Source organism: Chaetodon trifascialis, chromosome 8 (genome assembly GCF_039877785.1).
Source record: "Chaetodon trifascialis isolate fChaTrf1 chromosome 8, fChaTrf1.hap1, whole genome shotgun sequence".
NCBI lineage: Eukaryota > Metazoa > Chordata > Actinopteri > Chaetodontiformes > Chaetodontidae > Chaetodon > Chaetodon trifascialis.
The window spans coordinates 4,802,069-4,822,307 of record NC_092063.1 but is presented as its reverse complement, the minus strand read 5'-3'; the positions used below and the strand labels follow the sequence as shown (position 1 = coordinate 4,822,307).

The 20,239-nt window shown below is 48.0% G+C and overlaps 1 protein-coding gene across 1 annotated transcript in view; it reads left to right on the top strand.

The window, feature by feature from the left end:
* plxna2 (plexin A2) overlaps positions 1-19,475 on the top strand; it is a 166,215-nt gene extending 146,740 nt beyond the window's left edge. The window contains exons 23-32 of the mRNA XM_070967634.1: positions 325-391; positions 667-813; positions 1,437-1,596; positions 3,208-3,311; positions 8,534-8,633; positions 11,095-11,285; positions 11,809-11,978; positions 12,076-12,288; positions 12,583-12,733; positions 15,594-19,475. Of these exons, the coding sequence (XP_070823735.1) occupies positions 325-391; positions 667-813; positions 1,437-1,596; positions 3,208-3,311; positions 8,534-8,633; positions 11,095-11,285; positions 11,809-11,978; positions 12,076-12,288; positions 12,583-12,733; positions 15,594-15,689 (1,399 nt within the window). The 3' untranslated portion in view covers positions 15,690-19,475. The remainder of the gene's footprint in view (positions 1-324; positions 392-666; positions 814-1,436; positions 1,597-3,207; positions 3,312-8,533; positions 8,634-11,094; positions 11,286-11,808; positions 11,979-12,075; positions 12,289-12,582; positions 12,734-15,593) is intronic.
* Positions 19,476-20,239: the final 764 nt, after the last annotated feature.

Below are 20,239 nucleotides of genomic sequence, written 5' to 3'. Positions count from 1 at the left end.
TGTCACAGCTGCTGATGTCCCGCTGTGCTCAGCCACACGTGAATACGCTCATGTGCACGCACACTCACGTGCACGCATACTCGATCACGCGCTTTTTTTCAGCGCGTGCACACACAGATGCCCCCTCTCTGCTCTTGCTCTGTTGTGCTCGCTCGCTGTGACCACAGTGTTGCAGGCAGTACACTCAGGATGCCAAGCTAACCGCCCTGAAGTCTTGCACGTAACCCCATGAATTATGGAACTCTTGTTTCATCTGAAGGTTTTTGAATATCAAGACAAAGAATGTTCAATTTTGTTTTTCCTGTTGTTTTTGTGTCATTTCAGGACGGAGTCGGTTGCAGAGAAGATGCTCACAAACTGGTTCGCCTTCCTGCTGCACAAATTCCTCAAGGTTAGTCCACCAAGCAGCACATATAACATCATGTGTTATCTGTATGAGAGAACATGTACAGATATGAGTCTTGTGCATCTTATTATGTTTCTGATTTGAACGCGTGATTGCTCATTATCAGACATTTACAGTGTATGGACTTGTAGGTGCGTCGGTGCTTTGTGTTCACTCACGTGTGGATTTTTGTGTGTGTGTGTGTGTGTGTGTGTGTGTGTGTGTGTGTGTGTGTGTGTGTGTGTGTGTGTGTGTGTGTGTGTGTGTGTGTGTGTTCACAGGAGTGTGCAGGGGAGCCTCTGTTCATGCTGTACTGCGCCATCAAGCAGCAAATGGAGAAGGGGCCCATCGACGCTATCACCGGAGAGGCCCGCTACTCCCTGAGCGAAGACAAGCTCATCCGCCAGCAGATCGAGTACAAAACCCTGGTACGTCGCACTCAGCGAGGCGCATGAGAAGTTTGCTCAGAGGCTTGCTGACATGCACAAACCAATTGTTGTTCGCCACCGTAGAGGCCCAGGGAAAATGGCAGCGTGTACATCCTAACTTTACTTTTTTGTCTGTACTTTTTCTCCACAAACCCTTTTTGAAATGGTATAGCTGTGTCTGCTGTGTCGGGTGTCTTCCTTCCCGTATGGGAGGAAAATTAACTAATGATCCCACAGGCTCCAGTGTTGGTCCAACATCAGGGTAGGTGGCTGTGGAGTTGGAGCACTCTAAACGGCACACACACATACGCTCATGCACACACAGAACGACACACTCACGCAGCCAGCATGTGACATGACAATGCTCTGATTGCTCCGACTGGGAATTTGGCTCATTACGTGCTAATACCCCGGCAGAGCTGGAAATTGGTGTCCCGCCGAAGGTGTGAAATTAGATTTTGGGTTGCCAGCGAGAGCGGAAATGGTTTCTCAAAGCTCCTGCCATGCTCCAAGGAGACTCTAATGAGGCCAAAGCCTCGAGCTGGACCCAAGTCCAGTCCAGTAACATTACACCTCTAGTCTCACTCCGCTTTTTATTCTCTCTCCTGTTCTCTTCAATCCAGATCCTAAACTGCGTGAACCCCGACAATGAAAACAGTCCAGAGATTCCAGTGAAGGTGCTGAACTGCGACACCATCACCCAAGTGAAGGAAAAGATACTAGACGCTGTTTACAAGAACATGCCCTATTCCCAGCGGCCACGTGCTGTCGACATGGACCTCGGTATGGAGCAAACACACGCATGCACACACGCACGCACACACACACACACACACACATGATCGAGAGACTTGCAGATGCAGTTGGCAGGTGTAAAGTCCTTCACACCCACAGATTAATGTATCAGTGAGAGAAAACCTAGCCATGTGTACAGATTATCAGTGCATTAGTGTGATAAAAGCTGTGTTCCAGCAGCTCGGCCAGCCAGCCGCAGCGTGCTGGCGCCAGGCCTTCTATCAAACTGACTGACAGTGTGCGGCGCATCCCTCCGTCTGGCTGCATTCGCTGCCTGCTGGTGCCAATAAGACACAGCGGATGGAGAAGTGCGCATGTCTTTGTGATGTGTGTGTGTGTTTTTTGCGTCTGTGACGTGGCTGACCCAGGTAAGAGCTGACAGACGGGCTCGCCAGCCTCACGCCGGGCTCCACTCCTACGCAGTCTGCCACTTCCATCCTCGCACGTCCGTACCTTGCCTCCCATTTTCTCCGTCCCTCTCATTTTCTCTCGCTTCACATGGGCGGAGGGAACGAAAGCTCCCCTCAGCTCTCCGCAAATCAGCGCGTCATCCATCACTCCGCAGTATGGCTCTGTGTCCGTCCCCTGTCCCCTCTCTGGCTCGCATCCGTCCATTTCTCACCCTTTGACTGACGCGCTGAAAATAATTGAGTCTGTGCGTCTGCATGAGAGTCCGTGCGTTTCTTTTTTTCTTTTCTACAGAGCGTGGGTTAGGCAGGGATATCATGTGGTCACCTGGCAGAGGCACAAAGTAATAAAACCCAGTCAACAGAGGAGAAAATCAATGATCACTGCCAGCGTGAGAGCCACAATGGCTGTCCACTTCCCCGTCAACACCCTTATTATCATTTCATTACCCCACAACGAGCTGTCAGCCACTGCCCTCCGCCAGCACTCCTCACAGCCCCCACCTGTTTCTCCTGCCTGCTTTTTTTTTCTTTAGAAACGAGGTGATTTTCTCATAGTTCACTTTTTCATCCTCTCTCGTCTGCTCTACCTTTCTCTTCCTCCTGACCCTGACGGGCCGACTGCTGCGTATGCTAATGGAGCGCCGTTTCCACGACAAAAGTACCAATTAAAGCGTGCAGCCTGCCTGCATATACATCTTGAAATTGTTCGTGTGTAATGTTTAATTAAGATGCATGTCAATCCAAGTCTGTGAGAGGAGTGCACATGCAGAGAGCCGCGCAAGAGCGCCAGCGGCTGATATCTGCTCATTTGGGTAATGTGTGAAGAGAGCTCTCTTTGGGAGTCATGTAGGTTGATGCTCCGCCGACTGAAAGGCAAATGAGCTTTGAAAAGAGGTGTTTTAAGAGTTTGCTTTGTGTCATGAGGAAGTCGTGGTTATTTTAGCACGGTTCACAGTTGCCCCGCGAGGGAGCTCTGAAGGCACTGCGTGAATCACACGCCGAAGTATTACCGTTATGTTAATTCAAAGCAGATGTGCTGCTCGAACACATGGTGGTTTTCTTGTATATGTACAACACATGTGACACCAAACCTCTCCGCTGGAAGACGAATGACATTCCCTGTGGCTCGCCGTGATGTACAGTTTGCATAGGTGGTTGTATATAATTCATGTGATGTTTGTGTCCTCAGAGTGGCGCCAGGGGCGGATGGCTCGCGTGGTGTTGCAGGACGAGGACATCACCACCAAGATAGAAAATGATTGGAAGAGACTCAACACTCTCATGCACTACCAGGTAAATATGCACAAAGGCTTTAGTGTCATCTTTTCCTTAATTAACTCTCAAACTTCACCCTTTTTATCAAGAAAGGGCTCATTTCAGTTCAATTTCTGCTCTGGCTTTGTTATGGAAATTGTACCACACACCTTGCCAAACTTTGACGTTTCCTACTCTTGACTTTTAGGCAGCCAATTTTCAGATCCTCATTTGCATGCCCTTGCCTGGTGCAATCCAGTTGACAGAATAGAGGACAATTACTGTACAGGTGGCAGCAGAGATGAACCCTCAGCATCTCAGCCGACACGTCTCCCTCCTCCCTGGAGTGCTGAAGCTGCTCCAGTCAGGAGGACGGCGACTCTCTTTCTCCCTCTCGCTCTGCCCCGTTGACTTCTACGCCGGCAACAATTAGTCCCGCTGTGATTGCCTGCTTCTCTCTCTTCGCATGTAGAACCTTGACTCACAACCTGCAATTTTAGGGCCCGTGCATGCTCACCTGTTGCACCCTGTTTAACATAGAGGAAAGCAGAGAGCCGGAGAGAGGAGGAAAATTGAGAACAAGTGGAGTCGTGCATCTTTCAGGAGAATGTATGGCTGTTGAGGGAGAGGGGGTGAAAGAAAGCCAGAGAGAGAATAATAAAGAGGGATAGAAGGACAAGGTAAGGCAGAACGCGAAGGGTCTGCTCGGGTCATGAATCTTTCTCAGTAACACTCAGCCAACTCTCATTAGTCAGCCAAGGGGGACCATCTGCTTACAGACAGCATGAGATGAGGCTCGATTCAGGGCTACCTGGTCAGGAGCAGAGGCTGGAGCTGAGGAGCAGCCGCAGCCGGGGTTGGAGCTCCATCCAGAAGCAGAAAATGGGGACGAGGTCTGGCGAGGCTCAAGCCCTCACACTGTGGGGGAGGGGGTCACCTCCTGCCCCAGCAGAGCGAGCAGAATAATGTACCAGATGCAGGAATCATTAGAAGAAGGGACACATCACGGTGTCCTTCACGTAGGACTTGGCACCATGCAGCTTCTATCCCCTTTGTCTTCCCTGTCCTCACCTTCGTCGTCTTCAAATTTTCTCTTTACATTTTTGTCTTGTTTACATTTCTCTTACCCGTTTCCCATCTTTCTCCCCCCTGGCCCACAGACTGCTTTCATTTCCTCCTTCCTGCCTTTCTTCATCTCCTGGTCTGAGTACCTCTTCTTCTCCAGTCTCTGCGGTGCTTTAATCCTTGATGAAGCGCTGCAGTATGTTTGCTTCCACACCATAATGGGCTCCTCTGTTGTTTTTCTCCAATTCTTTGCGTCAGTCTGTCTGCCATCGTTAGCCGAGGGAGACGCTGCGGGGCACACGGTAACATGCGTGTGGTCGCTTCACTTATTCGCTCGCTCAATAGCAGATCTAAGGACCGCTATTGATCACGGATCTAAGAGTCCCCGCGCAGAACGTAAAAGCCGACACTGTGCAACTTCAGAGGAGACGCCAGCAGGGCAGCGTGGGGAAAGGAGGGAGAAAGAGAAGGAGCGTGAAGGAATAGGGCAGTTAGTGGCGGGAGAGATGCGAGTAGGATGGAACAACATGCACACTTGTGCATCGTTACGGTTTTGATGAGCTGGCAGTGACCCCTGTGTGCAAGCTCGTGTGTGTTTGCGTCACACACCATGCCACTGCATTGGCAGCTGCGGCAGCACATCTGGCCGCCTATCACAACAAGGGAGCACAGCTCATTAGGCCCCAGAGTGAGGGAGAAAAAAATGGGAGGAGGTAAAGAGGAAACATTGAAAGGGTCTGAAGTATGCAGAGTGAGACTGAGCCTCACCTTGAGTCTTTGCTAATTCTCCCCCAGCAGCCCGACAGAGGCATTAAAATTCATAGGGCTCACAGCATCCCAAGAAACCCCATTGGCTGTTTACCCTACCACATGGGAAATAATGGTTTACATAACCTCAGTATGGAAATGCACACCTTCCCAGGTCCCCGCTACGCGAAATTAAAAACATAAATGCACACATTTAAAATGAGTTCAGAATCTTTATTCAGCGTCTTGGCATCCACAGTCAGGGGATTGAACTCCCATCCTCCCACTCCACTCTTTCTATTTCTGTGTTTCTTACAGTCTTTCTTGCATAGATAAAGATAGAAGCACGCTCAAATGTGCGCACAGTGCATGTGCTCACGCACACCTACAGCACAAACCCACATTGCACATGCTCACACACACAGGAGTTGAGATAAGATTTATGAGATTGGAGAGTTTTTTGGCTGATTGCTGATTTGGATCTTTTTGTTGTTTAATCTTCGGTCCTGTCAAAGGGAAGCGTTTCATCACACCTTCTTTTGCCTCCCCCCTCCCCCCGTCTCTGTCATCTTGAGACATGGCGGTGAGCAGGGATCCCAAGGAGGTCCACATCTTAAAGACTTGAGTCTCTTTGGAGAGAGGGCAGCATCATGAGCTGAAGTAGTTCAGCTTATTTAGGATTATTCAAATTGCGAGCAGAGCCACGCCACATTCACGGGACGCCGTGTGAGTAATTGCATTGATGAGGTTTGACAAAGTGTTGATTTACGACAGGTGGACTGCGCCTCGTCCGGCATATTAATATTTGTTTGCCATATCCATTTGTGCGCACACATGGGCAGCGTGTGTTTTGTCGGGCATATTATTCCTAATGTGCAGATAAGTGACAGGAAAGGGCAGGCCGCTCCCTCCCTCACTGCGTCAGAGCGTAAAGTCAGTTTGGAAAGTTCCATCCCTCTGCTGCCCGCTGACCTCCGTCTGTCCTCTCCTCTGCGGTGAAGGAACACAGAGAGCAGACTCTGATGACCACACCAGGAGAGCCTGCCAGCTAGATCCTGTTACCCACCTTGCAGACATCACTTGGGGCATTTTGGGCTATTTTCAACGGACCCAGACACATCGGATACTACTGCACCACTGTCTGTTCATTAATCTAATGCTGTGGCTGTCTTGGCTCGTTGGTCCCCCCTTTTAAACCTGAATACAAATCTTGGACCAGTGGGAATATGAAGGTTCTTCGGGGAAGAATGTTTTCTGAGTAAACAATTTAGCAAACTGTATTTTCCAATGAAAAGGAAAGACGTCTTTGATTAATCCTGTACTACTGCTGCTGCTGCTGCTGCTGCTGCTGCTGCTGCTGCTGCTGCTGCTGCTGCTGCTGCTGCTGCTGCTGCTGCTGCTGCTGCTGCCGCCGCTGCGCCCGGAACCAACCTTGACTGATTCTTCAATACACATTTCACTGATTAATACCCAACTTAGAGCAGATTGGTATTTAACTCTTATGAAGAGAGACTTCTATTCACAAATCTCATCATTTCTGGCAAGTTGTGTATTTCCAAGCGACCGGGCAGAGTCGACAGCTATGATAAGCATCGTGATCTTAGGCCATGAGTCCAGGAGAGATGGGACAGACAGGCGAGGACCAGGGCCGAGGGGAGGGCTGAGAATAGAAAGATAGAGGCTGACCACACTCTGCTGTCTGGTCGGCTCTGCGATGTCTAATAGAAGGTCTTATCACAGGCAGGGCCCACAGCCCTTATCACACCTGCCCACTATCAGCCCCACACTGGATTATCCCTGAAGGGCGAATCTGCACGCCTTCAATCATTTACTCTATCACAAGGACCCATCTCTGCTGTAGCCTCTCTGTCAGCCATAAAAAGCAGAGAGAAAGAGAGAGATGGAGGGAGGCGTAAAGGGAAAGGGGGGGACAGAGAGGCTATTTCATGCTCCCCAGAGAAAATGTATCACAGGAACAGCAGAGGAAACGTCACGCGGGTCGAGTCGGCCCGTGCGTCGGCAGCCAGCTGCCGGACGGAGGGGCTGTAGAAATTAGGTTTCAGAAAGCGGAGACAAATAAGGAGGAGGTGAGCTGAGAGAGAGAAGGGTCAAAGATGTCGTGGCTTGGAGGGGCGTGGGGGGTGAGGAAGACCATTTGTCATTTCCCTCCAAGAGGCCGGAGCACCAGGGCCGCGTCTTTAAGAGGATTCCTCCAGATTTCATCCCACATTTCAAGTGTCTCTCCAGTGTGGTCAGTAGAGGCCAGATAGCAACTCCAACTAATAGCACAGCAGAGATTAGTTTGGGAGGAGAGGGGTGAGGATGAAGGAGGAACTCTGTAAATGTCTATCCCAATATCCACTAGGGTTGGGAAGGAGTCCACTCCTGCCGAAGCATTTTCTGTTTTTCTGTAGATCCTTTGAGGTATTCCTTTTGGAGCCTGGCATTTGCCTTTTGTTTATTTCTCCACTGGAGGCTCATCACTTTTTCTTCGCTGGGTCTGAAGCAGAAATCCTCCTCGGGGTGGACTGTAAATGCCAGCCAACAAGCTGTTTGTTGTTTTGGCTTTTTGGAAAAAAGGACCGCAAGTTGCAGCGTTTTGTATTTTTCTAAAGCGATGTGATGTTCCGGTGCGCTAACAGCACCAGCATTTCAGAGATTAATCATAGTTTAATTGCCATTTTGTGATGAATGAATCACACTGCTGGCCTGATGAAAGATCTCTGCTTAGAAGTGTCTTAAAATAGATTTTAAAACCATCCTTTTTAATGGTTTGCATCACTTTTTCGCAGCTTATCTGAAGTGACTGGAGCGAATCACACAGGGCCAAGAGCCTTTTGTAAATATGAACCACAGAGGAGGGAAAGGCTGAACCTCAGCCTCTCTCATGACACGCCGTCTTTTACACAGCCTCTTCTCTTCGTCTTTCTCTTTGACTCTGACTCTGCGCTGCTCTAATGCTATTATTATACCTGCACACCCCATTTTCTTTAAGGGTGTGAAGTGTACATGAGACGAGACGTTCGGCATTCAGGTCTGCGCCTCTTTCCTTCTTCCTCTCTCTCTTTCTCCCGCTCCCTCTTAGCGTCTTATCCCGGTCCCATAGCTTACATCATGTCTGTAATGTTTGTGAAGGGGATGACAATGACAGTCATGTTGAGTACAGCCATCGTGCTGCCGCAGCACTCCGCTCTGCTGGAGGAAGAAGCCACGGGGCTGTGGTGGAGAACAGCAGGGAGCGCAGATATGGCAGGCAGGGATGGATTGCGTGGGGGTTTGGGATGTGTTTTGCTTGTGGGACTTAGGGTCTTACATTGTGTCTGTGGGCTTTACTATAAAACGAACAGGAAAGAATTGTTTCAAGCACTCATGCTTTGTTCTAATTAAAACATGGGCTCACCATAGCATTATGATACCAGCAGATTCATGCCGTATGCATCTCTTCGCAGGTGTCGGACCGATGCGTTGTGGCTTTGGTGCCCAAACAGACCTCATCATACAACATCCCGTCCTCAGCCAGCATATCCCGCACCTCCATCAGCAGATACGGTGAGTCGGTGGACCAGATTGCTCTTTTCATGCCCTCGTTGTGGCTTTGACATTGATTGCATTGATTGCAAAATGCCAACAGCATATATATTAGGCAATTATGGATGTGTTTGCAGGCTTAGGCAGCAGTTAATTCTATGCAAATGTAATCTTGCTGCCTCACATCAAAATGTTTTTTTATATTAGTTGTTTCAGATGTGAACAAAGCCAAATCCGCCATCCCTGAAGCGATGGCCAGCTCTGTTTGGAGCTGCTCCTCTTTTTGCTGCAGAGGGCTTTTTGTCTCGCAACCTTTTTCTCTCTCCAACTGCGTGTGCTGCAGTTTGCTTTTCAGCTGAGGTCCAAACTCTGTTGGACGGTGCACGAATGGAAAGAACGGAGAGATGAAGAGATGAAGAAGTGGGGAGAGTGGGAGATAAAGCCATTGTTTGATTTCAAAGCCATAATTTCGCTATAATGAAAATGCACTCTGCAAGTCGCCTGCACTCTTGCACCCACACATGCGTGCAGTATCTATACACACATACATGCAAACGCACACATGCTTCAGATGTGATGTACTTTGTGCTGCTGGGTGCCAAATTTGGGCCCGTGCCAGACAGCGGCACCAGGCAACTTGTGGTTGCTAATTATTCTGTGTGAATGATGCTTCACACAAACAGAAAAAGATAAGTGAGCTTGGCCAATTATCGGGATTGGGGATAGAGAGTGAACACTGCCTTTAAACACAGAAAATGAGCTAACAGCATCCTTATCCCTCCAAGCAACCACAAGCCTCTTTTCAAATCGATACCTGTGGAGACACAGGGTCAAAAAAGACCTTTATGTGTCGTCTGTGTACTGTGAAAAAGATGACCTGTGATGACCTTTAGAAGATTGCAGTGGACTCACTCATTCCTCTCTTTTAGAGATGATGGAGGACCAAAGTAATGTTGAGTATAACTACCAGTGTAACAAAAGGGAGGAGCCCTTGTTGTTAAATTAACGTCGCAGCTTAATTTTAGCCATCTGCCTCTGGAGTTTTACACCCAGACAGTCGTTACATGGAAATATCTTCGTCACAAGGGATATTTTAATCTGTCATGAAATTGCAATGAGCTGCTGAGGCTGAACTCTCTCGCTTCCTTCTCCTTATTTATTTATTTATTTTTTGTGCGAGCGCTCAGACACTGGAGTCGTACGTGCGTGGCATAGAGAGCGGAGGCTCTGCTGGCATGTGCCCGTCCCTCATCAATCATGGGTTGGCACCTCAACACCTGCTGATGGATTCATACCAATTTAACGTTCAACACTTAGCATCTTGACTCAATTTACACCACCGACAGCCCCCCCCCCCAGCCAGAAAGCTCCGCTGCTGCCTGCTTGTGTCCAGCTTGCAGAGGAGGAGAGAAGGGCTGCAGGTCGCTGCTTAGCATCAGAGGAGATGGGGAGAGGCAGAGGAGGCCGGGAGGATTGAGGGGAAATAGCAAAGCTGTGAAAAAAAAACAGTGACTGGATTAAGATGGGATTTGGGGGCTCACTCCACCCTGCACACATGCACGCATTTCTAACCCCTCCTACTCAAGGCGTGGTCCCCAGGGGCCAGTCCAGAGGTTCAGCCTGGTCTGAGTGGCTGTATTGGCACCAAAAAGCTTTGCTGTTCAGCTCGGCCTTTGAAGCCAGGTCAGAGAGATCCTCAACAGGATCCTCAGATCCTGAGTCTCCAGAGACCCCGCTGCCAGGAGCTGACGTGGGCTAATTAGGGAAACTGAAACCAGCATCGTTCAGTCTGAGCGACGAGCAAGGAGGCAGGAACGAGGAGCAGGCACGAGGACGTATGGATGAGGGAGGGTGGCTTCGACGCTTAACAAATTAGGGATCTTTTGATGCGTTGATTAGAGAGTGACAGGGACGTTTGCAACATGGCGCCACTACAATGTGGCAGGCAAGAGCCAATTATGAGTGCTTTTAAGAGGAGCCAGGCACAAGCATGCCACAGTCAGTGAGGCGGGGATTAAAAAGGAGGAGAATATGAATGAGATTAGACAAAAAGCAAACAATTATCAAATGATTCCTGACAGAGAGACGAAGGAAACAATATGTAGCGTTTTCTGAATGCTGCTGTCCTGACAGACGGGTGCTAAAAGGCCGTTTTCAGCCATCTTTGTGTGTCATCAAGGATTCCAGATTCAAGAGGGCCACGAGGAAGCAATGTGACGCCACTGACTCTTCCCTTTCATTACATTTCTATGAAATTATCCACCGCTGCAGTCTCCTTCACAGCCTCTGAGCAGGAGGCGGATTCGGCTTTGTAATGAGTTACCGAGGCCAGATAGGAATGAGTGAGGGGCTTTGTGTGCACATGTGCGTGTGTGTGTGTGTGCATTAGCATATGCTTAATTTACACAGTGCTGCGTTTGGGGGACGCTTTTGTAATCACGGTCATTTAGGCTGATCTGTATCTCTTTCCTCTCCCGGACAGACTCTTCGTTCCGCTACACGGGCAGCCCCGACAGCCTCCGCTCACGTGCTCCCATGATCACGCCTGATCTAGAAAGTGGTGTCAAGGTGTGGCACCTGGTGAAGAACCACGAGCACGGAGACCAGAAGGAAGGAGACCGCGGCAGCAAGATGGTTTCTGAGATCTATCTGACCAGGCTGCTAGCTACCAAGGTACGCCAGGGCTCTCTGACACTTCTCTGCATGTCAGTGTCACTGGATCTGTTCGGACATTAGCACGCAGGTTGTGCTAATTATATCTGCTTTATTTACTGTTTGCTAATTTAATCTTCAGCACTGCATCATATTCGATAAGACCATGATGTATTTATGCCATCTCTGTCCACAAAACTCTAAAAACTTTTCATGAACTCAGAAAAACAGCCTGTTTTTAGCTCAGTGACGATGCATTTTTCCAGCTAATCTGAGGTTGTTGCTTTTTAAATGATTTATTTATATTAAGGAGTAGGACAACCAAAACCGAATTTGGAGATACGTGGTTTTCGCGGAAGGGTATGAAAAGTTGGAATCTGAAGAGTCACAACAGCTGTCAAATGTACGAAAAGTAGTGAACTAAAAAGTAGATTTGCCTCTGAAAGTACAGTAATTGAGTAAATGTACTTAGTAACAGTTTCGGGGTCAGATGTTCAGTCGTTTCCCATGAATCCCTCACCTCTGTGTACTCTCCTTCTCTCAGGGTACGCTACAAAAATTTGTCGACGATCTGTTTGAGACGTTGTTCAGCACGGTCCACCGAGGGAGCACTCTGCCCCTCGCCATCAAATACATGTTTGACTTCCTGGACGAGCAGGCGGACAAACACGGCATCCACGACACAGACGTGCGTCACACGTGGAAAAGCAACTGGTACGAGCCACAAAGCAGCGTCACGTCCAGAACAGCGTGACACAGCTGCTCTCGTGTCACGTAATAATTCTTTCTTCTCTTTGTCTCCGTCTTCCAGCCTTCCGTTGCGTTTCTGGGTGAACGTGATCAAGAACCCGCAGTTTGTGTTCGACATCCATAAGAGCAGCATCACGGACGCCTGTCTGTCAGTTGTAGCTCAGACTTTTATGGATTCTTGCTCCACTTCAGAGCACCGCCTGGGCAAAGACTCCCCGTCCAATAAGCTGCTCTACGCTAAAGATATCCCCAATTACAAGAGCTGGGTAGAGAGGTAGGAGCTGATGCACTCGCATTATACGCCATTCTGATCTCTTCTGTCATATCCTCTTACAGGAGAAACTGGGATCTTTGGGAAAATTGATTCATAATTCTCTTTCTTCATGTCTGCAATTCTCAACCAGATTCTGTAAAAGCCTTTTGAGAGTGACTGTTACAGGCGAGCGTTGTTCGTGAAAATGATGTTATGGCACAAAAATTTGACTACATGAAGAATTTAGGTCTCAGCTGAGCTGTTGCATTGACTCAGTGAGTCCCTGTGTGTGATGCTAAGCGTCTGGGTCCTCAGGTACTACGCTGACATCAACCGGCTGCCAGCCATTAGCGACCAGGACATGAACGCCTATTTGGCAGAACAGGCCAGACTCCACTCCACAGAGTTCAACATGCTCAGCGCACTCAATGAGATCTACTCTTACATCAGCAAGTACAGCGAGGAGGTAAGTGATAACATTAGCACAGTTGTTTTTAATGCACCTGGCATAGCACGTGTTATTCATCAAAGCCAGTTCGCCTCACACCTGAGCAGCAGTCTGCGTACCAGCGGTGGATTTCTCTCCGTCACCATTTGTATACTTGCAGGAGAGCTGCACAGAGAGAGGAAGGAGGCATCGTAAGCGTGGTCGATTGTGCAGTCTGCAGGAAGCGCTAAGCTTTGTGCACTTTTACGAGGATCGGTTTTGCACAAAACAATCCTCAGGAGGCACAGATATCACAGGAGTATTTAAAAGCAGTGGGGAAAAAAGAGACTCGAATCATCTCAGCGTCTGCGGCGAAATAAATGAATCAAAGCCAGATGACGGAAAGTTACAAATGAACACAGCAGATTTTACATAGATTTTACAACAACAAACCAAAAGAGGATGAAAAATGGTGTTTTTTTTTAACTGAATTTAATGAGACATTTATTCTATTGAAACATCATCTGTGTCATCATCCTCCACCTGCTCTGCACCATCTCTCTCTCACCATTTAATGTCTCCTGTTGCATTAATAACATACATTCCTACAAATAGGTTATTATGCATTTGGCTACTTATTTACTGTGCAGCACAGTTTCTTTTCTGAGCTCGGTGATCTCTGGCAGATCCCCCCTCTGGTCGACACACTGAGCTCCTTCACTTGCAGATTTTACCTGGAGGGCAGTCCCGGCCGCTGATTGCATAACGAGCTGCTGCCTTAGCAAATCAGCCGCTAATTACGGGCAGATTGCGAGCGCAAATTGAACAAAAGGCGTGCCGCAAATTTGCCCCACGCTATAATGTACGCACTGTATATCTTGCCCTCGGTGTTCCCAGACTGTTCGTAACTGGCAAAGGTTAGTGAGGTCAGCTCAGAGTCTTCAGTAGACTTCCCCAAAGCCCAGAGGTCTGGTGAGACCTGAGCTTAACAAGGCAGCGTGTCTGATCTGTAGAGTAGAAAGTGAATGTCTACAAGCTCTCAGCATGCCGCTCTGTCCTTTCGCCTGTGCTCAGCTAGAGTGGGTGATCTGTTATATAGGGCTCTCATGAGCAGAATCATAGGCAACACACACACACACACACACACACACACACACACACACACACACACACTGTCAGATCACAGGAAGCATAAAATGGGAGGGAGGAAGAAAGGAAAGGAAGAGAGAGAGTGCATTTATGGAGACGTTCTGCTTCTAATGTCAGCTCCTCCTCTGGGAAGTATTAGCCTGACCTTTATGTTGGACCACAGTATCTCTCTCTCCTTCTCGCTCTCTTTCTCTCATTTCCCCTCCTTCCTGTACGTTCCTTCTCTTTTTACCCATTATCCAGTCAGCCTCCCCTTTGCTCTCCATGAATCTCGTACCTTCACTTTTGCTGCCTCTGCAGTTGTCGCCGTCTGCCGCACACACGCATGGAGACGTACGCAAACGCGCTCGTTTCACCCACACACAGGCCACGCCTGAACCCCATCATGCGTGCGGCGTCTGGGCACAAAAAGCCTCGGCGAGCTCCGCCAGCAGTTGCTCGTTCTTGCTCAGCCCCTTCACAAAGGGCCGTGCGTCAGGCGAACCAGGCCAGGGCTGCAGCCTGCTTAAATGGATTCGGGAGATGGCAGTGGGAGCCGCACCTGCATACAGTGCTGCAGATTAATAATAGATCGCTATCGGGCCCGATGAGGAGGAGGAAACGCTCTGCCTGTAGCTGCCAGCCTTTAAGAGCACTTAAGCAGATGAGTGGAAGATGGTAGGTGGGCAGACAGACGCTGTGCTCTGCAACAGGACAGGCAGCAAACAAAGCTTTGCTGTGCTATGCAAAAAAAGAAAAACGAGAAGAAGAATGTTGCTGAAGTGTTTTCCAGACAGACAACTTTTACTCCGGAAAAGGTGAAGCAGCTACCAACCCGCCTAAAAGTGTGCTTCTGATTGACTGAAGGACATAAAGGCAGCAAAATGTCACTCCCATCACACCTGACGGGAATTTTGATGCACGAAAGCACAAAAATAACCACAGCACTCACAGCTGTAGATGACTTGATAGTTGAAGCTGACAAAATGTTTGCACAAAGCAGAAACTCCATCAGCTTTTATGAGTGATTTCCTGCCTTTGCTGACGTAGCCTCGGAGTAACCCTGAGTGGCTAAATGAGTAAAGGGAACATGTGGATGAATGGTTCATTGTGGGTGACACTTCCTCTCCCTCATTCATCTATTATTTACCTCTGACATCAGAATGGTTTAAATATGTGTTGCATAAGAGGGTCAATTAATTATTTTTGTTTGAACCATCAATAATTGAGTCAAACACTTCACTCCAGTCTGGTGTAGTTCTATGTGAAATGGATCCGCAGCAGCAAAGCAGACACTGTGTGCAGAGACAAAGGCTGCAGCGGTCGGATGCAGAGATCATATCAGAGGTGATAAAAACGTGGCCCATGTTGTAATGTTTGCCGCCGCTCTGTATTCATATTAAAGGCCTCTGCCGTGTGTGTTGGTGTCACTCTGACACAGATTCGTCCTGACAAGGCAGACACTAGATGAGAGGAGGAAGGGGGAGAGCCTGTCTGAGTCCCTTTTGAACCCGACTTGACAAATGCCAAATTTACAAGAAATGGGCTCAGAAGATAAAACGGGAAAGGCTAATACGCAGATATTTCTGCGTGTTGTCAGAGACAAAGGCGGTGATGTAATTCCTTTCTTTCGCTTTCATGTCATGTCCAAACCTAAAAGAACAGCCTCCACTTTGTGAAGAAGTGCATTATTTTCCATTCAGTGTCATCAGATCTCATGATAGCATGAACACCATCGCTGTTATTTGACCGCGTTTCCTCCTCTGCACAGATCACAGCGGCCCTGGAGCAGGACGAACAGGCCCGGAAGCAGAGGTTGGCCTACAAGGTGGAGCAGCTCATCTCTGCTATGTCGCTTGAGAGCTGAGAGTGACCTCCCCCACCCCCACCCACCCATTTACTGAAAGAGAGAGAGAACAAGAAACAGGACCACAATCTCTACAGGACCTCCCGAAAGGTCCCGCATTACTTACCTCTCACCATGGGAGCTAGAACCACGAACCAGACCCGGGACCTCTCTGACAGACATACAACCGCTTTAGTTTGTGATTCTCGTACCTCCTTCCATGGCGGCACCAGCTGAGGGTCCACAGACTGCGAGACAGAGGCCCTGCAGCCGGAGCCGATGATGGCGTAAGGAAGGACCATCAGCAGAGAAGGCAACAACATGGCTTGTATTTATTTATTTTTGTTTGTTTCTTTTTCTCAAAAGATATTTTCTCTCAGTTCGACAGGAAATTGTATGTTGTGTGTGTGTGTGCGTGTGTGTGCATGAGCGTGTGTTGGAGGAGGCTCCTGCAGGACCGCGAGAGCAAACGGAGGAACAGATTTATTCTGCGCTCAGTCAGAAACTCTGAGTGTGAAACGGAGATTAAAGAAAAAAAAAGAAAAAAGGCGAGAAGCAGAAGCACGGTTCTCACCACGTTGGACAGTTTGCATTCAGATTTCTCAGATTTTATTTTTGTACTTGTACATTTGAATATTATCAGTTGCAGTTGAAATATCCACCCCGGATCCCATAAGTGTTGCTGTATAAAGACACGCAGAGCGTAACGCTACGCGGGGGTCGCGTGGCGGTCGCACAGGCCGTGGTCCACGTCTTCTCTCGCTCCTTCCCTCCTCGGACTGATGCTTCACACGACACGGAGAAAACCTCTGCTCTTTAACCAATCAGAAGTGTACAGGAAAACATGAAACTTGTGCTCATCATCTAAGAGCCAATGGAACTCCGCCCGCGGTGGTCACCGTTCAGCCAGCATGCTTGCACCTAAACTGAGGATGACGGCGCTGAAGCCTGTAGTGTATTTAGGAAGATGACCTGAAATCAGCATCACTCTGGTGTCCAAGGCTTTTCTCAGCAGTTAGGTCATCTGTGTATGTACCGGTCGATAACTTGCCAATCAGTGTATGTGAATGTACAACTGTTTCTTTTTTATTTCTTTGTTTGATTGTATGTCTATTTGAGTTGTGCAAACAGAGCGGGGCTCAGTTGAACTGGCGCTCCGTAGGTATTTGCAGTAGCTCGTCAAAGTGAACGACTCCATTCGTCCGCCCCGGCCCCAGCCCATCCGACCGCTTCCCCAACGTTACTTACTCTAAATCACTTTCCTGCTGGAGGAGAGTGCGTATCGTCGGCGCCGCGGCCGTCGCTGCTCATCCAGCACAGCTCGCAGCTATTCAAGACCAGACTAGAGCGAATGGTTTCTGTAGGCTACAACTCTCCGTTATATAACCACAATTTGTATCTTTTTGGGAACTTGATCAGCTTTCTGTGTACTTTGCATGCATGCTGTCACACATCAGAAGTGCTCCAAGGGTCCATCTTTGGTTTTATCAAGTGCCAATGAGTCACGCCAGCTCCAGTTGGCCAGCTGAAATGTCAGCTGATGGGAGATCCCGCCCGACCGCCGCCAGTGTCCTCGCACAGACAGTGAGAAGCGAAGCTGCGTGGGTCAAGTGCCAAAAGATCCCGTTCTTTCAAATGGTTCGCTAATACGTCAAAAGTCGGTTTATGCTTTACAGAAGGAGCAAAGCTCTCGTATCTGAGTCTAGAGCCGGTTAAAGTTGGAGCTTACGTAAGTGGATCCGTGAGTGTTGAAACTGTGAAAGGTACGAAACATGAGCAGGAGGAAAGAGATCCGGGAATGAGGAAAAAACACAAAAAAACAGGCTGTTTCATGTCGTGTGGATGCGTCTCCTGACTTAAACCAAAACGTCACAAGCTCAAAGGCTGATGTAACCTTCCGACCTTCTAGCTGGATGACAACAAACTGTAGAATCCGTCCTCTGGATCGGCCATTTCATTTTCTTCCGAGACACATGTTTGCTTGTTGTTTACATCAAGTACTTGAAAATAGGTAGTGTCAAAGGTTTGCACAGTGCTCTGCGGTCGTGTGCATTGAGAGCATGACAAACAGCAGTAGTGGGTGAAAGGTGCTTCTTTCCTCTGTGGCCTTAGATACCCACCTGCTTACCGTTCCTGATCTTGTTAGTCCTCGACTCGGGCACGGTCCTCCCAGTGCTTCGGAGCCCGGCGGTTCTTCGGCGACACCTGGCTCCGCTGCAAACCGTCTTAGCGAGATAAAGCAAAAGGAAAGGTGAAGAGGGTACGGCCCGGCTCAGGCAGACGCCGCCTCGCTCGGCGCTCGGCTCGCCCGGGCCGTTTGAAGAGAAGTGTCGAGAAATGAGGAGAGAGGGAGGAAGAGAGAGAACCCCTTTAGCTCTAGTTTCCTGCTCCGGCTTTGAAGCTGCTCTTTGATCTGAGTCAGTTGTGTGCACAGTGTGATCAGGAGATGGAAAGAAAAAAAAACATCAAACTAACAGGCAAGGAGAAATGTAGGATAAGGTGATGATTGACACGCTGTTCCCGTGTCTGGCCAGTGGGGGCAGAAGTGGGAATCTGAAATAGCACCTTCTCACTCCCTAATGAACATCTTTAGGTACACAATGGCGCAGTAAAACATAAAGCTTCTTCCTTTTGATTAAGGTGTCTTCCCAATTCCAGCAAATAGAATTGTATCCTCCTCATACCTCACATTGCTTGTCTGGAGTAATGCTTTTTTTTGTTTGTTTGTTTTAACAGGACCTAAATGCCTTTTCCTTTCTGCAAGGGAAGAAATGTACGTTTATTAGAGTCTTTCCAACTCTTAGATGAGCTCTCCTGCATTCAGAATTGTGACGAACGTAATCAGAGGCACGCAAATTGGTTGAGAGTGGCTTTGATTTTTTTCTCTCAGAGATCATTTATATCAGGACGTTTCCTTTTGTCTTGTGTGAGATTTCTGCATGTGTTTTGCTTCATGCTTCAGTTCTGCCATATCGATCTGCACCGTCATTACCTGCAACTCTTCCCGAAAGCCCGTTTGTACACGTCTTAAATCACAGCTGAATGCACCTTTTCTTTGTGAAAGAGATTTTTTTTTTTTTTAAAATTAGATATAGCTTGTTTCCATGCTCTACACTTATTTCTGGGACGGTTTTAATTCAGTTTGAACTGAGAAGAGAGAAGTTTGTTTACTCTTTCTGCAGCGCAGAATCCCATTTGACTGCCAGTTGTGCTCACAAACACAACCTCGTTTCAGCTCAAGCTGACTGCTCATTGAAGATGCTTTGTGCACTTTTTTGCTCTCAGTGTAACGTGTTGCCGAAGAGATGGCGTTGTGGTTTTTGACAGGCACGTGTCATTCCTTACACAAGACGAAGCATTTAGCCGGCGTTTTGGTTTGCTTTACGACATCAGAGGAAGTGAAATCCAGATCGATGTATTACTCTCAAGTCAAAATATCACCAAGTATAAAATGAGTATCCTTCCATTTTAAACACATTGTAAACAAACCCTTTGTAGACACTGGAGTTCTGTAAAATAGTAATTACTGGCAATGATGATGATGATGATGATGATGATGATGATAATAATAATGGCTGTCTGTTCTTCTTGTTTTATAAAAGTGTTGTGAAAATTGTAAGAAACTTAAAGTATTTAAAAAAGGTTGTTCTCTTGTTTTTTTTATTTGCTTTGGTTTTGTTATGATAATATATTATTGTGTACCTATTGTAAATATGAAGCACACCTATTTTGCAAGCCAAGGATTCACTTTGTACTGTTGTTATATATAAATAAACTTTGCTGGTTAAAAATTGCATAGAGCCAAAATCTGCTTTCGCGTCTTTCTGTTGAGCCACCTCCCAGGGCGGGTGAGGAGGGAACTACATTTCCTATAATGCTTTGGGGGACAAACAGGAAGCGTAAGCTGCCATAGGTTCAGTCAGTGACATGTGGGCTACAGCCTCAGGCCTGTTCTTTTAGCCTGTGTTTGTTCACATTTTGGCACATTGGCACCATTAAAAATATGCTGAATTAGCTTTTTTATCTGTCCTGTCACAGGATTACTTTAATACTGAAGAAAACCTAAAAAATATGGTGATTCTCCTGCAAGATCTGGAGTTTTTCCAGTGATTTCTAAGTGGATTTATGGAGGTTTATACACGACGGACATTGGAGATAATGATATCCTCAGACAGTGTAAGTGACACTGATGTGTTTGATGTTTGTGTGTATAAATCTGACTGAGTTATGACTCCAAGGAGGTGTGTGTGCCACAGCTGCCGCTCACGGCGTCGAGCAGCGGGCTGGACCACCATAACTTACCTGTTGTTTTCACAACACCAGCGCACATCTGTCACCTTTCACCACCCAAAGTCTGTCCTGAGGTGATGCCACCGTCAGCCACATCCCCAAACTCCAACAGCATGCAGGCGGAGAGGAGACGCAGCTCATCTCTCTCTCACATACCCTGTCTCTCTGCGTTCATCCTGAGATCCTGCATCTCGCACTCACTTCCAGGCCGGCGGCTAACAGAATAACCCACGGCTGTAACATGCTGAATTGCGCTCGTTTGTCTTCATGCAGGCCTGTTA